This window comes from Somniosus microcephalus, chromosome 12 (genome assembly GCF_052327205.1).
Source record: "Somniosus microcephalus isolate GS21.2 chromosome 12, FLI_Smic_1.0, whole genome shotgun sequence".
Taxonomy (NCBI): Eukaryota; Metazoa; Chordata; class Chondrichthyes; order Squaliformes; family Somniosidae; genus Somniosus; species Somniosus microcephalus.
This window is the reverse complement of record NC_140998.1, coordinates 10920713-10941205: the sequence shown is the minus strand read 5'-3', so window position 1 is coordinate 10941205 and position 20493 is coordinate 10920713. Positions and strand designations below refer to the sequence as shown.

The 20493-nt window shown below is 48.0% G+C and overlaps 1 protein-coding gene across 3 annotated transcripts in view; it reads right to left on the bottom strand.

Moving 5' to 3' along the window:
* The window catches only part of nudt14 (nudix (nucleoside diphosphate linked moiety X)-type motif 14), a 160025-nt gene that overhangs the window by 35791 nt on the left and 103741 nt on the right, over positions 1–20493 (bottom strand). For all 3 annotated transcript variants that reach the window (XM_086002588.1, XM_086002591.1, XM_086002589.1), the window contains one exon: positions 1315–1379. In XM_086002588.1, the coding sequence (XP_085858714.1) occupies positions 1315–1379 (65 nt within the window). The remainder of the gene's footprint in view (positions 1–1314; positions 1380–20493) is intronic.

Here is a 20493-nt window from a genome sequence, read left to right as displayed (position 1 = left end):
GAGATTAAGAGACATTGAGCGATTAAGAGATGGTGCAAGGCAAAAGGAGATGGTAATGGGACAAGTTAAGAAACAAAAGATGGCAATAGTGGCCATGGGATCTTTTACATTCATCTGAGAGGGCAGGCGGGGCCTCGGTTTAACATCTCATCTGAAAGTCGGCATCTCCAACAGTGCACCACTCCCTCAGCACTGACATGGAGTGTCAGCCTGGATCATGTTCAGATGCAAGAGTGCTACCACTGAGCCAAGGCTGACACGTTCACCCATTAAACAAAGATCTTGCATTTATATAGTACTCTATCACATCCTCAGGACTTCCCAAAGCGCTCCACAGCCAATGAATCACTGTCGTTTTGTAGGCAAACAAAACAGGCAATTTGTGCACAGCAAGATCACACAAAAAAAAAAAAATAAGATGAATGACCAGTCAATCTGTTGGTCAGGACACCAGTTTCATCCCCTCCCCCATTTCCCTGCCCCCAAACTTGCTTCTTAATCTGTTTCATTTCCTGCTTTTTTCTCAGTCCTGACGAAGGGTTTCGACCAGAAATGTTAACTCTGTTTCTCTCTCCACGGATGTTGCCTGGCCTGCTGAGTTTTTCCAGCGTTTTCTGTTGTTATACCAGCAGGACACCCTACTCTTCTTTGAATAACGCCACGGGATCTTTTATGTCCACTTGAACCAGCGCAACAGGCGGACTGAGCCTCGGTTTAATGTATCTTTGAAAAGTGCAGTACTCCTTCAATACTGCACTAGAGAGTTGGACTAGATTATGTGCATCAAGCCCTGGAGTGGGGCTTGAAACCATGACCTTCTGACCCAGAGACAAGTGGCTTACCAGCTGAGCCAAGCTGCCATCCACAAGTCAAAGAGGAGCTCCTAGACTAGTTTCCTGGTTCACCCTTCTATCCTGACACCTGCTTGGGGTACAGTTTCACAGGTGCTGGTCACCCTCTGGTACTTTGCCCAAATAGCCTTTATTAACGTGGGCACTGAGTGTTGGAGGGCTATTCGACTGTGGTGGGAATCACAGCCGAGCCTGACCCTGTTCTCAACCAAAGGCCACACATCAATAGCTCTGACAAACCTCTTGGCCTCGATGGGTGTTGCCGTGACCCACAGGTGGTGACTAAACCCACTGAACCACCGGGGTACATACCACTTGCACTTAGCTTGAGTTTATATCCATGTCCCTGAGTCTCGACACAAGGGACACCTCCACAGCCACCCCGCTCATTCCAACTTGGATTCCAAAAGCTTGGGTCACATCCTTCCACACAGCAATGTCCACGTTCAGCAGAGGAGATTACCTGGACGGAACTGCTTGACCAGGACAAAGGACTCCTGTGTGGTATTGAAGATCAGGATCGAGACACTGAAATAGAAAGGAGAAACAAAAGGTATTAATTACACTATCCCTCCCATTATTAGCTTTGCCTCCAAGTACGGTATCAACTGTAACAATTTTTTAATTCTCATCCTCGTGCTCAAATCCCTCCACGGCCTCGCTCCTCCCTATCTCTATAACCTCCGACAAGCCTCAGAGAACTCTGCGCTCCTCCAATTCTGGTCCCTTGTTCATCTTCCACTTCCTTCACCCCACCATTGGCGGCTGTGCCTTCATCTGCCTAGGCCCTAAGCTCTGGAATTCCCTCCCGAAACCTCGCCACCTCTCTCTCTCCTCCTTCAACCCTTCTTAATACATCAAATAAAAACAGATTTCCAGCATCCGCAGTATTTTACTTTTCTGCTTAATACCTACCTCTTTGACCTGCCCTAATGTCTCCATCTTTGGCTCGGTGTCAGTATTTGTCTGATTACGTTCCTGTGAAGGACTTTGGGATGTTTTACTATGGGAGCTTGCTGTGCGCAAATTGGCAGCCATGTTTCCTACATTACAACAGTGACAACACTTTAAAAGTACTTCATTGGCTGTAAAGCGCTTTGGGACATCCTGAGGTTGTGAAAGGCGCTATAGAAATGCAAGTCTTTTTTTTATTCAATGTGAGCAGATTAACACTTTATCATCATCGTCTCTTTTATTGGAATGAACTTGCATTAACACCAATCACCACACTTGACAGTAATGCAGTGTAGGTGAAGCGCCTCGAGACACGTCTCAGGCTAATGAGACACGATACCCCAGGTGGCCACACGACAGCCCGTGGGCCACATCAAGCCCAAGGGCACTGCCCCAGCCAGCTCAGCCCTATCTGCGCATATATTGCGTACTCACTGGATTATCCCGTTTGGAATTTGTGGGCTGGAGGTTTGGAACGGGTTCTTCTTGGGACTGTCGTCTCATTGGTGGATAGGTCACTGACCCTGCTGTAACCTGCACGTGATTCCCAGCAGGGGCGGCACCATCAGGACAGATGGGGAAAACATGAGGAAAATAATGTCCTTGATGTGCACACGAGCCCGAAAAGTCGCTTTGTTTAATGCTGATTACAAGCGAAAGTTGGGCACTGTTTTCCAGCATTTGTTGATAGCCAACGCAGATTGAAATGGTGGTGTCACTGGCAAGGCCGGCATTTATTGCCCATCCCCAGCTGCCCTGAGAAGGTGGTGGTGAGCCTTCTGTACTGGTGTGAGAGAAAAGAGCCCCTTGTCAGGCGTGGCTCAGTGGGCAGCACTCTCGCCTCCGAGTCACAAGGTTGTGGGTTCAAGTCCCACTCCAGGCTGACACTCCAGTGCAGTACTGAGGGAGTGCTGCAGTGTTGGAGGTGCCGTCTTTCAGATGAGACGTTAAACTGAGGCCCCGTCTGCTCTCTCAGGTGAATGTAAAAGATCCCATGGCCACTATTTCGAAGAGCAGGGGAGTTCTCCCTCAACCAACATCACACAGATTATCTGGTCATTATCACACGGCTGTTTGTGGGAGCTTGCTGTGCACAGGTTGGCTGCCGTGTTTCCTACATTACAACAGTGACTCCACTTCAAAAAGTTCTTCCTTGTCTGTGAAGCGCTTTGAGACATCCGGTGGTTGTGAAAGGCACTATATAAATGCAAGTCTTTCTTTGTAGGGCCACTCCAGAGGGTAGTAAGAGTGAGTCACATATAGACCCAAGACCAGGTAAAGGAGACAGGTTTCCTTTGACAATCCAACAGCTTCATGGTCACTTTTACTGACACCAGCTTTTTATTTCCATATTATTTTAACTGAATTCAAATTCCCAACTGCCTTATTAGTCCAGTAACATAACCACTACACTACCGTACTGTGATAACATTTTATAACTACTTTTACGATGGGCCATCTAACAAGTTTAAATGAACTTTGACATTCTCACTTAGTCTTTAGCAAGGTCCCAGGTTCAGTCCCTAGTCTGTGCCTGGGGAAACAGTGGGAGCACTGCAATTACCCTCAGCAGGCCCTGGGCTAGCGAGACTAAAATAATCAGCCAGGGTTCCCAGTTCCTGGTAGATACTGTGCTGCAATGTGAATGTGTGCAGACATCAGGTGGCTGGATAAGACATGTCGGTGATGCCTCTCACAGCCAAACAGCCTGCTGACATTCACTGTCTAAGCTCATGCACAATGGAGTATTGAAACGCCACCCGCCTCTCGCAAAGGTTCGTATCATCAGGATAGGAGAGAACGGGGGAGGAGAAGGGGAGTGGGAGAGGGGGAGTAGGAGAGAGGAGAGAGGGAGGAGGAGAAGAGGACAGAGAGTGAGAGGGAGGGGGAAGAGGGAGAGAGGAGGGGAGAGAGGGGAGGGAGGAGGTGGGGGAGGGGGAGGGAGAATGGGAGGAGGAGGAAGGAGAATGGGAGAGAGGGGGAGAGAGAGAGAGGGAGAGAGAGAGGGAGAGGGAGAGGGAGAGGGAGAGGGAGAGGGAGAGGGGGAGGGGAGAGGGGGAGGGGAGAGGAGGAGGAGAAAGGGGGAAAAGAAAGAAAGACTTGCATTTATATAGCGCCTTTCACGAACACCGGATGTCTCAACGCGCTTTACAGCCAATGAAGTACTTTTGAAGTGGAGTCACTGTGGTAATGTAGGAAGAGGAGGGGGAAGGGAAGAGGGAGAGGATGCAGAAATTACAGGGTTTATTTTGTTGGTTGAATTGAAATAAATCAGTGATGATGAATTGATATAAATAATTCCAGCGAGGCCCACAAGCTGCCAGTCTGGAATCTGCTCTACTTTCACACAGCATGACCAGCCCCAGAACAAGAATCACCAGTTTGCCAAAATGCTGACGGGCAGACACTAAAAAAGGTGCAGTTTGCTGCATAGCCGCGTGTGTCTTTATTTGGACAGTGGTAGCACAGTCTATATTTAGCTCGAGTCAGCGTTCCCTCCCATGCCCACCAAAGCCTTCTCCAAATAGTTTCACCGAAAACTCGTTTATGCGTGAAAACGTGATTTAACTTTTGCAACTGCAAGGTTACCTCTGGATGTGCGAAGAATCCATCGCTTTGCGTAGTACATCACTGATACCGTACTCTCTCATGTATGAGTTGCACCTTTAACTACAATTTACGGTACATGCAGTTTAATTTCCTCTGGTAGGTCACTGATCTCTGATATACCCTAAATGGTACATTTTGAAGGGGGTGCAGGAACAGAGACACCCGGGGGTGTATGTACATAAATCTTTGAAGGTGGCAGGACAAGTTGAGAAGGCTGTTAAAAACTCTTATAGGATTCCTTGGTTTTATAAACAGAGGCATAGAGTACAAAAGCAAGGAAGTTAGGCTAAACCTTTATAAAACACTGGTTAGGCCCCAGCCGGGGAATTGTGTCCAATTCTGGGCACCACACTTTAGGAAGGGTGTCAAGGCCTTGGAGAGGGTGCGGAAAAGATTTACTGGAAATGTGTGTAGGCATCAGGTGGCTGGATAAGACATGGCGGTGATGCCTCTCACAGCCAAACAGCCTGCTGACTTTCACTTCCTAAGCTCACGCACAATGGAGTATTGAAACACCACCCGCCTCTGAGGAGAACAACCCCAGCTTCTCCAGTCTCTCCACATAACTGAAGTCCCTCATCCCTGGAATCATTCTGGTCAATCTCCTCTGCACCCTCTCCAAGGCCTTGACGTCCTTCCTTACATTAGTATAGCCGAGGCACCTTCTGTCCATCAGACAACAGAAAGTGTCTCCTACTCTGTATTTTTTCCTTAAAAAAGACTGTCAATTCGACCAGGAGCTTTTGATCCATCTAAAAAATTTCTGCCACAACCCACTACGTACAACCCTTCACTCGAGGATAGTGGTTACGTTTCCGGACCAGTCATCCAGAGGCCTGGACTAATGATCCGGAGACGTGAGTTCAAATCCCACCACGGCATCTGGGGAATTTAAATTCAGTTAATTAAGTAAAAATCTGGAATAAAAAGCTAGTATCAGTAATGGTGACCATGAAACTACCGGATTGTCATAAAAACCCATCTGATTCACTAATGCCCTTCAGGGAAGGAAATCTGCCGTCCTTACCCGGTCTGGCTGATATGTGACTCCAGACCCATAGCAATGCGGTCGACTCTTAACTGCCCTCTGAAATGGCCTTGCGAGCCACTCAGTTGTATTCAAGAAGGCAGCTCACCACCTTCTCGAGGGCAAAGTAGGGATGGAGAATAAATGTTGGCCTTGCCGGTGGCATCCACATCCCGCAAATGAATAAAAAGAGAGAAAGAGAGTGGGAGGGAGGGTGAGAGAGGCTGAGTGCACTCACTGGGCTGACTACCTACACAGACCCTCACACAAACTCCCCGAATCTCTCCAGGATTGTTAATACCAGTCAACTTAAGCATAGAATTACATATAATTACATAGAATATACAGCACAGAAACAGGCCATTTGGCCCAACCAGTCTGTGCTGGAGTTCATACTCCACACGAGTCTCCTCCCATTCCATCTACCTCATCTCAGCCTTGCAGCATGTGTTTCGAATCCCTAATCTCTCAAGTACTCATCTAGTTTCCTTTTGAAAACCTCAAAGCTATTTGCCTCAACCACTGCCTGTGGTAGTGAGTTCCACATTCTAACCACTCTCTGAGTAAAGAAATTTCTCCTTATTTCCCTATTGGATTTATTAGTGACTATCTTGTATTCATGGCCCCTCATTTTGGATTCTCCCACAAGTGAAAACATTCTCTCCACATCTACCCTGTCCAACCCATTCATAATTATAAAGACCTCTACGAGATCTCCTCCAAGTCTTTCCTTTTCTGAAGAAAAAAGCCCCAACCTGTTCAATCTTTCCCGATAGCTGTAATCTCTCAGTTTACCAAAGCCATCACTGTGAGTACAGGATAGAAATTCAGAACATTCTATCCATTCTTTCTTTGGTAGTCAGCCGTGGCACCTAGGGATGGGCAATAAATGCTGGCCTTGCCAGCGACACCCAGCGCGCCCATGAACGAATTAAAAAACAACCCTCGCCTCCGAGTCAGAAGGTTGTGGGTTCAAGTCCCGCTCTAGAGACTTGAGCACAAAAACCTAGGTGGACACTCCAGTGCAGTGCTGAGGGAGCGCTGCACTGCCAGAGGTGCCGTCTTTCTGATGAGACGTCAAACTGAGGCCCTGTCTGCCCTCTCAGGTGGACATAAAAGATCCCATGGAATTATTTTGAAGAAGAGCAGGGGAGTTCTCCCTGGTGTCCTGGCCAATATTGATCCCTCAATCAACATCACAAACAGATTTTCTGGTCATTATCAGATTGCTGTTTCTGGGAGCTTGCTGTGCACAAATTGGCTGCCGTGTTTCCCTACAATACAACAGTGACTACACTTCAAAAAGTACTCCATTGGCTGTAAAGCGCTTTGACACGTCCAATGGTCGTGAAAGGCGCTACATAAATGCAAGTCTTTCTTTCTTTTCCTGGGTCCTAGCCCAAGCTGGCTACACCTATAAACCCTGGGTAACCCAAGCATGTCGCTGACGATCAAACCCGCAGCTGGACACACACACGTGACGCCCAATCCACCAATGATTTTCACTCCCGGGCACTGGGATCTGGTTGGGAACAGGAGCCCTGAGGCCCACCCACTCATTGTTCCTGCACCAAGATGGCCGCACAGTGAACCTTCCCATCCTCCTTTTCCACGATGGCGGCCGTTAACCCGGGCCTGTTACCAGAAAAAAAACCCCGCAGCAGCAAACGCGAGACCATTAGGTTATTAATTGCGTCCTACACCAGGTGTTTATGAAGCTTCCCCGCCCACACGCCGGGTTCATTACTCCCCTGAGCTCCGGTGTCCATTACTCGCTGCCACTGCAACTCTCCTGGTGTGTGGGCAGGGAGGCTTCATAAACATCTGGTGTAGGCTGCAAGCAATTGCCAACACAACTGAGGGGAGGGCGAGATGGAGGAGGTGGGGTGGGGGTGAGTGTAGGTCGAGAATGGGGGTGGGATTGCAGCATGTACTGAACAAAATGAAATGCTCTCAATTCAAGGAAGAATCAAAGGGTGAAACGCATTGCTCGGATGCTGATAATGAAGTACCGATGGGCAGCCCACCTGCACCATTGCCTGGATTTAAAACTGCTTCACAGTCCCCCTTTATAATATGCACATTCCTCAGTATAAAAGAAAGACTTGCATTTATATAGCACCTTTCACGACCACCGGACATCTCAAAGCGCTTTACAGCCAATGAAGTACTTTTGGTTAACCTTCTGACTCAGAGGCGAGAGTGTTGCCCACTGAGCCACAGCTGACACACAAAAGGCAGGGTCTCGCCACAAACAAAGCAGGCTGCACAATGTCCGAATTAGCCAGCGATATATCAGGAGGCTCTCGGAGCTTGTGTTCCAATGAGTCAGTAACACTCTGATAGACCCCACACTCCTCACTGTAACACTCTCTGATATATTCTATAGATTCTGGAACAGTTCCCATGGATTGGAGGATAGCTAATGTTACCCCACTATTCAAAAAAGGTGGTAGAGAGAAAACGGGGAATTATAGGCCGGTAAGCCTGACATTGATAGTGGGGAAAATGCTAGAGTCCATTATAAAAGCTGTAATAGCAGAGCACTTGGAAAACAGTGACAGGATTGGGCAAAGTCAACATGGATTTACAAAAGGTAAATCGTGCTTGACTAATCTTGACTAATTTTTTGAGGATGTAACTGGTAGAATAGATAAGGGAGAACCAGTGGATGTGGTATATTTGGACTTCCAGAAGGCTTTCGATAAGGTCCCACATAAGAGATTAGCGTGTAAAGTTAAAGCACATGGGATTGGGGGAAAGGTACTGACTTGGATGGAGAACTGGTTGGTAGACAGGAAGCAAAGAGTTGGAATAAACGGCTCTTTTTCCGAGTGGCAAGCAGTGACTAGTGGGGTACCGCAGGGATCGGTGCCAGGACCCCAGCTATTCACAATATATTAATGATCTAGACGAGGGAACTAGATGTAATATCTCCAAGTTTGCAGACGACACAAACCTTAGTTGGGCGTGTGTGCTGTGAGGAGGATGCCGAGAAACTCCAGTATGATTGGGCAGATGTATGTCAGATGCAGTATAATGTGGATAAATGCGAGGTTAATCACTTTGGTGGCAAAAACAGGAAGGCAGATTATTATCTGAATGGCAATAGATTGGGAGAAGGGGAAGTGCAACGAGACCTGGGTGTCCTTGTGCACCAGTCGCTGAAGGTAAGCATGCAGGTGCAGCAGGCAGTTAAGAAGGCTAATGGTATGTTGGCCTTCGTAGCGAGAGGATTCGAGTACAGGAACAAGGATGTCTTGCTGCAGTTGTACGGGGCCTTGGTGAGACCACACCGAGTATTGTGTGCAGTTTTGGTCGCCTTATCTGAGGAAGGATGTTCTTGCCATGGAGGGAGTGCAGCAAAGATTCACCACTCTGATACCTGGGATGGCAGGAATGACGTATGAGGAGAGATTGGGTCGATTGGGCTTATACTCGCTGGAGTTTAGAAGAATGAGAGGGGATCTCATTGAAACTTATAAAATTCTAACAGGACTAGACAGACTAGATGCAGGAAGGATGTTCCCAATGGCGGGGGAGCCCAAAACCAGGGGTAACAGTCTAAAGATAAGGGGTAAGCCATTTAGGACTGAGATGAGGAGGAATTTCTTCACCCAGCGAGTGGTGAACCTGTGGAATTCTCTACCACAGAAGGCAGTTGAGGCCAATTCATTAAATATATTCAAGAAGGAGTGAGATATATTTCTTAAGGCTAAAAGGATCAAGGGATATGGGGAGAAGGCAGGGACAGGGTACTGAGTTTGGATGATCAGCCATGATCTCATTTAATGGCGGAGCAGGCTCGAGGGGCCGAATGGCCTACTCCTGCTCCTATCTTCTATGTTTCTATGTTTCCCCCACACCCCTCACTGTAACACTCTCTGATATACCCCACACCCCTCACTGTAACACTCTCTGATATACCCCACACCCCTCACTAACACTCTGATATACCCTACACCCCTCACTGTAACACTGATATACCCCACACCCCTCACTGTAACACTGATATACCCACACCCCTCACTGCATTCAACAAATCCTATGCTTACATCTCAATAGTCACTGCACTTCATGGCGTTAAACACATTGAGATGTTTCACTGTGAGGAGGCCCTGCTGTACATCAACACAAGGATTCTCCATACCCTGGTGTCTGAGCCACAGCAAAAACCTTGAAAGGAAATCTTTCTCATGGGTCTCACATGGCATGAAGGGAAGTGACAGAAGTGAAGCTGTTTTCTAAACAATTTAACATGAAAGAAAGAAAGAAGCATGACTTCAGGATCGCAGCCTGTGGCCTAATGTGGCCACAGAGCAATCATTGTGTTGTGTCTGGTTCACTCTCTCTACATCACATGCACAAGGCAGCGGCGAGGAAAGGGAATGGCCACCAGGCTCAGAGGGGAGCGCCTGTAAAATAACCGATTGCGAGATCTGTAAGGAATGAACAGGCCCCGAAGAGATCATTTTGATCCAACTGATTGGTCTCAAACTTCAGAAAAATACTCCAGCATTGCATCAGCTGGAGTGGTAGCACCCTCGCCTCCAAGTCAGAAAGTCCTGGGTTCAAGCCCTACTCCAGAGATTTGAGCACAGAATCTAGGCTGACACTCCCAGTGTTGGAGCTGCCATCTTGTGGATGAGATATTCAACCATCTGCCCTCTCAGGTAGATGTAAAATATCCCACAGCCACTAATGGAAAAGGAGCTGGGGAGTTCTCCCCGGTGTCCTGGCCAACATTTATCCCTCAACCAATACCACAAAAAAATAATGAACTGATCATTTCTCTCTCTGCTGTCAGTGGGAGCTTGCTGTGTACAAATTGACTGACATGTTTCCCACATATCAGGGACTACACTTCAAAAGGTATTAATTGGCTGTGAAGTGCTTTGTGAAGGCCTGATAAGGGGCTGTGTAAATGAAAGGTTCTTTCTTTCTTTCAATGCGCTCTCTCTCTCTCTTCTCTATCTTTTTTCCGGCAAGTATCCATCCAGTTGCTGCTTGAACTTGCTAACAGAGTCCACCTGCACGGCAGTTTCATAGCTTCACCATCCTCTGTGTAACGTGTAAACCTACTGTGAGGGGTGCTTTTAAAAAAATCATTCTTGGGACGTGGGCGTCGCGGGCAAGGCCGGCATTTATTGTCCGTCCCTAATTGCCCTTGAGAAGGTGGTGGTGAGCCGCCTTCTTGAACCGCTGCAGTCCGTGTGGTGAAGGTGCTCCCACAGTGCTGTCAGAGAGGGAGTGCCAGGATTTTGACCCAGCGGCGATGAAGGTACAGCCGATTATATGTTCAGGTCACGATGGTGTGCGATTTGGAAGGGAGCTTGGAGGTGCTGCTGTTCCCATACTTCTGCCGCCCTTGTCCTTCTAGGTGGTGGAGATCGCAGGTTTGGGAGGTGCTGCAGTGTGGGGTGTTTCAGTGTTTATAACAAGGAGTGTAAGCATATCAGTGTTACAGTAAGGCATTTTTTAAAAATTCGTTTTATGGGATGTGGGCGTCGCTGGCAAGGCCAGCATTTATTGCCCATCCCTAATTGCCCTTGAGAAGGTGGTGGTGAGCCGCCTTCTTGAACCGCTGCAGTCCGTGTGGTGAAGGTGCTCCCACAGTGTTGTTAGGGAGGGAGTTCCAGGATTTTGACCCAGCGACGATGAAGGATCGGTGATATACTTCTAAGTCAGATGGTGTATGACTTGGAGGGGAACTTGGAGGTGGTGGTATATTGAGATATATCAAAGTATTACCGTGAGAGTGTGGGATATATCAGTGTTAAAGTAAGGGGTTGAGGTATGTCAGAGTATTATTGTGAGAGTGTGGGACAGTCAGCATGGATTTGTTAAGGGAAGGTCGTGTCTGACTGACATGATTGAATTTTTTGAGGAGGTAACAAGGAGGGTCGATGAGGGTAGTGTGTTTGATGTAGCCAACATGGATTTTTGCAACAAAAAAACTTGCATTTATATAGCGCCTTTCACCACCACCAAAGTGCTTTACAGCCAATGAAGTATTTTTTGAAGTGGAGTCACTGCTCTAATGTAGGAAACGCGGTAGCCAATTTGCACACAGCAAGCTCCCATAAGCAGCAATGTGATAATGACCAGATAATCTGTTTTATTGATGTTGATTGAGGGAGAAATATTGGTCAGGACTATTACCTGATATATCAGCAAGGCTTTTGACAAGGTCACACTTGGCAGACTGGTCAGAAAAGTAAAAGCCCATGGGATCCAAGGGAAAGTGTCAAGTTGGATCCATAATTGGCTCAGTGGCAGGAAGCAGAGGGTAATGGTCGATGGGTGTTTTTGTGACTGGAAGGCTGTTTCCAGTGGGGTTCCGCAGGGCTCAGTACTAGGTCCCTTGCTTTTTGTGGTGTATATCAATGATTTAGACTTCAATGTAGGGGCAACATTAAAAAGTTTGCAGATGATACAAAAATTGGCCGTGTGGTTGATAGTGAGGCAGAAAGCTGTAGCCTGCAGGAAGATAGCAATGGACTGGTCAGGTGGGCAGAACAGTGGCAAATGGCATTCAATCCGGAGAAGTGTGAGGTAATGCATTTGGGGAGGGCTAACTAGGCAAGGGAATACACATTAAACACTGCAAAGTGTAGAGGAACAGAGGGACCTTGGAGTGCATGTCCACAGATCCCTGAAGGTAGCAGGACAGGTAGATAAGGTGGTTAAGAAGACATACAGGATACTTTCCTTTATTAGCCGAGGCATAGAATATAAGAGCAGGGGGGTTATACTTGAACTGTATAAAACACTAGTTAGGCCTCAGCTAGAGTACTGCGTGCAGTTCTGGTCACCACATTACAGGAAAGATGTGACTGCACTGGAGAGGGTGCGGAGGAGATTTACAAGGATGTTGCCTGGGTTGGGGAATTTTGGCTATGGGGAAAGATTGGAGAGGCTGGGGTTGTTTTCTTTGGAACAGAAGAGGCTGAAGGGAGATTTAATTGAGTTGTATATAATTATGAGGGGCCTAGGAGGCAGACTACCTCACGACCATCAGAGACACAAAACAGAGACAGACCCTCACCAGGTACAGACTAAGCGACCACCAACTGGAAATTGAAAAAGGCAGATACAAGAAATCCTGGCAGCCTAGAGAGAATAGAATATGCGATCAATGTCTGGCCGGCGAGGTTGAAACAGAAATGCATTTCCTCCTAAAATGCGAAAAATTCAACACATCAAGAAACATATTATTCAACAAGCTAAGCCAAACAACCCCAGATTTCAAGGAATTGGATGACCTGTCAAAATTGAGATTAGTCCTGGGAGAAGGAGACAGACCATACCTTGGGGCCAAATATGTAACAACATGTCACAACCTGAGGACTGTTTAAAATTAAGACTGTTTAAAATTAATATTGAACGTACCAAATGAAGTACAAAGACTGTTTAAAATTAATATTGTTTAAAAGTAATATTGTATGTACCCAACAAATGTCAAATCGATTGACACCTACAAAATGTTGAAAATGTACCTTTTTGCTATGTAAGCTTTGGCAATATGGTTCTCTGTAAACTTTCATGCCAATAAAGCATTTGAATTTGAATTTGAATTTGAATAGGAAAGACCCACACCCTTCACTGTAACACTGTAACTGCCTGAATGGGGGGTAGAGACAGAAACCCTCATCACATTTAAAAAGTGCTTGGATGTGCACTTGAAGTGCCGTAACCGACAAGGCCAGGAGCTGGAAAGTGGGATTAGGCTGGGATAGCTCTTTTTCGGCCGGCTCAGACACAATGGGCCAAAGGGCCTCCTTCTGTGTCATAACTTTCCATGATTCTATATCAGTGTTACAGTGAGGGGAATACCATAGTGTTACAGTGAGGGGTGTGGTGTATACCAGAGTGATACAGTGAGGGGTGTGGGGTATATCAGAGTGTTACAGTGAGGGGTGTGGGGTATACCATAGTGTTACAGTGAGGGGTGTGGGGTATACCAGAGTGATACAGTGAGGGGTGTGGGGTATATCAGAGAGTGTTACAGTGAGGGGTGTGGGGTATATCAGTGTGTTACAGTGAGGGGTGTGGGGTATATCAGAGTGATACAGTGAGGGGTGTGGGGTATATCAGAGAGTGATACAGTGAGGGGTGTGGGGTATATCAGTGTTACAGTGAGGGGTGTGGGGTATATCAGAGAGTGATACAGTGAGGGGTGTGGGGTATATCAGTGTGTTACAGTGAGGGGTGTGGGGTATATCAGAGTGATACAGTGAGGGGTGTGGGGTATATCAGTGTGTTACAGTGAGGGGTGTGGGGTATATCAGAGTGTTACAGTGAGGGGTGTGGGGTATATCAGTGTGTTACAGTGAGGGGTGTGGGGTATATCAGTGTGTTACAGTGAGGGGTGTGGGGTATATCAGAGTGATACAGTGAGGGGTGTGGGGTATATCAGTGTGTTACAGTGAGGGGTGTGGGGTATATCAGAGTGTTACAGTGAGGGGTCATAGAGTCATAGAGTTTTACAGCACAGAAAGAGGCCCTTCGGCCCATCGTGTCTGCGCCGCCCATCCATCCCTGTCCAGTCTAATCCCATTTTCCAGCATTTGGTCCATAGCCTTGTATGCAATGGCATTTCAAGTGCTCATCCAAATGCTTCTTGAATGTTGTGAGGGTTCCTGCCTCTACCACCCTTTCAGGCATTGAGTTCCACATTCCAACCACCCTCTGGGTGAAAAAGTTCCTCCTCAAATCCCCTCTAAATCTCCTGCCCCTTACCCTGAATCTATGCCCCCTTGTTATTGACCCCCCTACTAAGGGGAAAAGTTCCTCTTTGTCTACCCTATCTATGCCCCTCATCATTTTGTACACCTCAATCAGGTCCCCCCTCAGCCTTCTTTGCTCCAAGGAAAACAACCCCAGCCTGTCCAGCCTCTCTTCATAGCTGAGGCGCTCCATCCCAGGTAACATCCTGGTGAATCTTCTCTGCACCCTCTCCAAAGCAATCACATCCTTCCTATAGTGAGGCGACCAGAACTGCACACAGTACTCCAGCTGTGGCCTCACCAGCGTTTTGTACAGCTCCATCATAACCTCCCTGCTCTTATATTCTATGCCTCGGCTAATGAAGGCAAGTATCCCATATGCCTTTTTAACCACCTTATCTTCCTGTTCCGCTGCCTTCAGGGATCTATGTACATGTACACCAAGGTCCCTCTGACCCTCTGTACTTCCTAGGGTCCTACCACTCATTGTGTATTCCCTTGCCTTATTTGTCCGTCCAAAATGCATCACCTCGCACTTTTCAGGGTTAAATTCCATTTGCCACTTTTCCGCCCATCTGACCAACCCGTTTATATCGTCCTGTAGCCTGAGGCTTTCCTCCTCACAATTTACCACCCCACCAATTTTCGTGTCATCTGCGAACTTACTGATCATACCTTTTACATTCTCATCCAAATCATTTATGTAGATCACAAACAACAAGGGACCCAGCACCGATCCCTGAGGTACCCCACTGGACACAGGCTTCCAGTCACAAAAGCAACCTTCGACCATCACCCTCTGCCTCCTGCCACTCAGCCAGTTTATGATCCAACGCGCCAAGGCACCCTGGATCCCATGGGCTCTTACCTTCTTGACCAGTCTCCTATGCGGGACTTTGTCAAAAGCTTTACTGAAGTCCATGTAAACCACATCCACAGCATTTCCCTCATCCACCCCCCTAGTCACCCCCTCGAAAAATTCAATCAGATTTGTCAGACATGATTTACCCTTGACAAAGCCATGCTGACTATCCCTGATTAATCCTTGCCTCTCCAAGTGGAGACTAATTTTGTCCCTCAGAATTTTTTCCAATAATTTCCCTACCACAGATGTTAGGCTCACTGGCCTGTAATTCCCTGGTTTATTCCCTGGTGTGGGGTATATCAGAGTGATACAGTGAGGGGTGTGGGGTATATCAGTGTGTTACAGTGAGGGGTGTGGGGTATATCAGAGTGTTACAGTGAGGGGTGTGGGGTATATCAGAGTGTTACAGTGAGGGGTGTGGGGTATACCAGAGTGATACAGTGAGGGGTGTGGGGTATATCAGTGTGTTACAGTGAGGGGTGTGGGGTATATCAGAGTGATACAGTGAGGGGTGTGGGGTATATCAGAGTGATACAGTGAGGGGTGTGGGGTATATCAGAGTGTTACAGTGAGGGGTGTGGGGTATATCAGTGTGTTACAGTGAGGGGTGTGGGGTATATCAGAGTGATACAGTGAGGGGTGTGGGGTATATCAGAGAGTGTTACAGTGAGGGGTGTGGGGTATATCAGTGTTACAGTGAGGGGTGTGGGGTATATCAGTGTGTTACAGTGAGGGGTGTGGGGTATATCAGAGTGTTACAGTGAGGGGTGTGGGGTATATCAGAGTGTTACAGTGAGGGGTGTGGGGTATATCAGTGTGTTACAGTGAAGGGTGTGGGGTATATCAGAGTGTTACAGTGAGGGGTGTGGGGTATATCAGTGTTTTACAGTGAGGGGTGTGGGGTATATCAGAGTGTGTTACAGTGAGGGGTGTGGGGTATATCAGAGTGTTACAGTGAGGGGTGTGGGGTATATCAGAGTGTGTTACAGTGAGGGGTGTGGGGTATATCAGAGTGTTACAGTGAGGGGTGTGGGGTATATCAGAGTGTTACAGTGAAGGGTGTGGGGTATATCAGAGTGTTACAGTGAGGGGTGTGGGGTATATCAGAGTGTTACAGTGAAGGGTGTGGGGTATATCAGAGTGTTACAGTGAGGGGTGTGGGGTATATCAGAGTGTTACAGTGAGGGGTGTGGGGTATATCAGTGTGTTACAGTGATGGGTGTGGGGTACATCAGTGTTACAGCGAGGGGTGTGGGGTATATCAGTGTGTTACAGTGAGGGGTGTGGGGTATATCAGTGTGTTACAGTGAGGGGTGTCGGGTATATCAGAGTGTTACAGTGAGGGGTGTGGGGTATACCATAGTGTTACAGTGAGGGGTGTGGGGTATATCAGAGTGTTACAGTGAGGGGTGTGGGGTATATCAGTGTTACAGCGAGGGGTGTGGGGTATATCAGTGTGTTACAGTGAGGGGTGTGCGGTATATCAGTGTGTTACAGTGAGGGGTGTGGGGTACATCAGTGTTACAGCGAGGGGTGTGGGGTATATCAGTGTGTTACAGTGAGGGGTGTGGGGTATATCAGAGTGTTACAGTGAGGGGTGTGGGGTATACCATAGTGTTACAGTGAGGGGTGTGGGGTATATCAGAGTGTTACAGTGAGGGGTGTGGGGTATATCAGTGTTACAGCGAGGGGTGTGGGGTATATCAGTGTGTTACAGTGAGGGGTGTGGGGTATACCAGAGTGATACAGTGAGGGGTGTGGGGTATACCATAGTGTTACAGTGAGGGGTGTGGGGTATATCAGTGTGTTACAGTGAGGGGTGTGGGGTATATCAGAGTGTTACAGTGAGGGGTGTGGGGTATATCACAGTGTTACAGTGAGGGGTGTGGGGTATATCAGAGTGTTACAGTGAGGGGTGTGGGGTATATCAGAGTGTTACAGTGAGGGGTGTGGGGTATATCAGTGTGTTACAGTGAGGGGTGTGGGGTATATCACAGTGATACAGTGAGGGGTGTGGGGTATATCAGTGTGTTACAGTGAGGAGTGTGGTGTATATCACAGTGTTACAGTGAGGGGTGTGGGGTATATCAGAGTGTTACAGTGAGGGGTGTGGGGTATATCAGAGTGTTACAGTGAGGGGTGTGGGGTATATCACAGTGTTACAGTGAGGGGTGTGGGGTATATCACAGTGTTACAGTGAGGGGTGTGGGGTATATCAGAGTGTTACAGTGAGGGGTGTGGGGTATATCACAGTGTTACAGTGAGGGGTGTGGGGTATATCAGAGAGTGTTACAGTGAGGGGTGTGGGGTATATCAGAGAGTGTTACAGTGAGGGGTGTGGGGTATATCACAGTGTTACAGTGAGGGGCGTGGTGTGTATCACAGTGTTACAGTGAGGGGTGTGGGGTATATCAGAGAGTGTTACAGTGAGGGGTGTGGGGTATATCAGAGAGTGTTACAGTGAGGGGTGTGGGGTATATCAGAGAGTGTTACAGGGAGGGGTGTGGGGTATACCAGAGAGTTTCAGTGAGATGTGTGGGGTACATCAGAGTGTTACAGTGAGGGGTGTGGGGTATATCAGAGTGTTACAGTGAGGGGTGTGGGGTATATCAGAGTGTTACAGTGAGGGGTGTGGGGTATACCAGAGTGTTACAGTGAGGGGTGTGGGGTATATCAGAGTGATACAGTGAGGGGTGTGGGGTATATCAGAGTGATACAGTGAGGGGTGTGGGGTATATCAGAGTGTTACAGTGAGGGGTGTGGGGTATATCAGTGTGTTACAGTGAGGGGTGTGGGGTATATCAGAGTGATACAGTGAGGGGTGTGGGGTATATCAGAGAGTGTTACAGTGAGGGGTGTGGGGTATATCAGTGTTACAGTGAGGGGTGTGGGGTATATCAGTGTGTTACAGTGAGGGGTGTGGGGTATATCAGAGTGTTACAGTGAGGGGTGTGGGGTATATCAGAGTGTTACAGTGAGGGGTGTGGGGTATATCAGTGTGTTACAGTGAAGGGTGTGGGGTATATCAGAGTGTTACAGTGAGGGGTGTGGGGTATATCAGTGTTTTACAGTGAGGGGTGTGGGGTATATCAGAGTGTGTTACAGTGAGGGGTGTGGGGTATATCAGAGTGTTACAGTGAGGGGTGTGGGGTATATCAGAGTGTGTTACAGTGAGGGGTGTGGGGTATATCAGAGTGTTACAGTGAGGGGTGTGGGGTATATCAGAGTGTTACAGTGAAGGGTGTGGGGTATATCAGAGTGTTACAGTGAGGGGTGTGGGGTATATCAGAGTGTTACAGTGAAGGGTGTGGGGTATATCAGAGTGTTACAGTGAGGGGTGTGGGGTATATCAGAGTGTTACAGTGAGGGGTGTGGGGTATATCAGTGTGTTACAGTGATGGGTGTGGGGTACATCAGTGTTACAGCGAGGGGTGTGGGGTATATCAGTGTGTTACAGTGAGGGGTGTGGGGTATATCAGTGTGTTACAGTGAGGGGTGTCGGGTATATCAGAGTGTTACAGTGAGGGGTGTGGGGTATACCATAGTGTTACAGTGAGGGGTGTGGGGTATATCAGAGTGTTACAGTGAGGGGTGTGGGGTATATCAGTGTTACAGCGAGGGGTGTGGGGTATATCAGTGTGTTACAGTGAGGGGTGTGCGGTATATCAGTGTGTTACAGTGAGGGGTGTGGGGTACATCAGTGTTACAGCGAGGGGTGTGGGGTATATCAGTGTGTTACAGTGAGGGGTGTGGGGTATATCAGAGTGTTACAGTGAGGGGTGTGGGGTATACCATAGTGTTACAGTGAGGGGTGTGGGGTATATCAGAGTGTTACAGTGAGGGGTGTGGGGTATATCAGTGTTACAGCGAGGGGTGTGGGGTATATCAGTGTGTTACAGTGAGGGGTGTGGGGTATACCAGAGTGATACAGTGAGGGGTGTGGGGTATACCATAGTGTTACAGTGAGGGGTGTGGGGTATATCAGTGTGTTACAGTGAGGGGTGTGGGGTATATCAGAGTGTTACAGTGAGGGGTGTGGGGTATATCACAGTGTTACAGTGAGGGGTGTGGGGTATATCAGAGTGTTACAGTGAGGGGTGTGGGGTATATCAGAGTGTTACAGTGAGGGGTGTGGGGTATATCAGTGTGTTACAGTGAGGGGTGTGGGGTATATCACAGTGATACAGTGAGGGGTGTGGGGTATATCAGTGTGTTACAGTGAGGAGTGTGGTGTATATCACAGTGTTACAGTGAGGGGTGTGGGGTATATCAGAGTGTTACAGTGAGGGGTGTGGGGTATATCAGAGTGTTACAGTGAGGGGTGTGGGGTATATCACAGTGTTACAGTGAGGGGTGTGGGGTATATCACAGTGTTACAGTGAGGGGTGTGGGGTATATCACAGTGTTACAGTGAGGGGTGTGGGGTATATCAGAGTGTTACAGTGAGGGGTGTGGGGTATATCACAGTGTTACAGTGAGGGGTGTGGGGTATATCAGAGAGTGTTACAGTGAGGGGTGTGGGGTATATCAGAGAGTGTTACAGTGAGGGGTGTGGGGTATATCACAGTGTTACAGTGAGGGGCGTGGTGTGTATCACAGTGTTACAGTGAGGGGTGTGGGGTATATCAGAGAGTGTTACAGTGAGGGGTGTGGGGTATATCAGAGAGTGTTACAGTGAGGGGTGTGGGGTATATCAGAGAGTGTTACAGGGAGGGGTGTGGGGTATACCAGAGAGTTTCAGTGAGATGTGTGGGGTACATCAGAGTGTTACAGTGAGGGGTGTGGGGTATATCAGAGTGTTACAGTGAGGGGTGTGGGGTATATCAGAGTGTTACAGTGAGGGGTGTGGGGTATACCAGAGTGTTACAGGGAGGGGTGTGGGGTATATCACAGTGTTACAGTGAGGGGTGTGGGGTATATCACAGTGTTACAGTGAGGGGCGTGGTGTGTATCACAGTGTTACAGTGAGGGGTGTGGCGTATATCAGAGTGTTACAGTGAGGGGTGTGAGGTATATCAGTGTTACAGTGAGGGGTGTGGGGTATATCAGAGTGTTACAGTGAGGGGTGTGGGGTATATTAGTGTGTTACAGTGAGGGGTGTGGGGTATATCAGAGTGTTACAGTGAGGAGTGTGGGGTATATCAGAGTGTTACAGTGAGGGGTGTGGGGTATATCAGAGTGTTACAGTGAGGGATGTGGGGTATATCAGTGTTACAGTGAGTGGTGTGGAGTATATCAGTGTTACAGTGAGGGGTGTGGGGTACATCAGTGTTACAGTGAGGGGTGTGGGGTGTATCAGTGTTACAGTGAGGGGTGTGGGGTATACTAGAGAATTATAGTGAGGGGTGTGGGGTATATCAGAGTGTTGCAGTGAGGGGTGTGGGGTATACCAGAGAGTTTCAGTGAGATGTGTGGGGTACATCAGAGTGTTACAGTGAGGGGTGTGGGGTATATCAG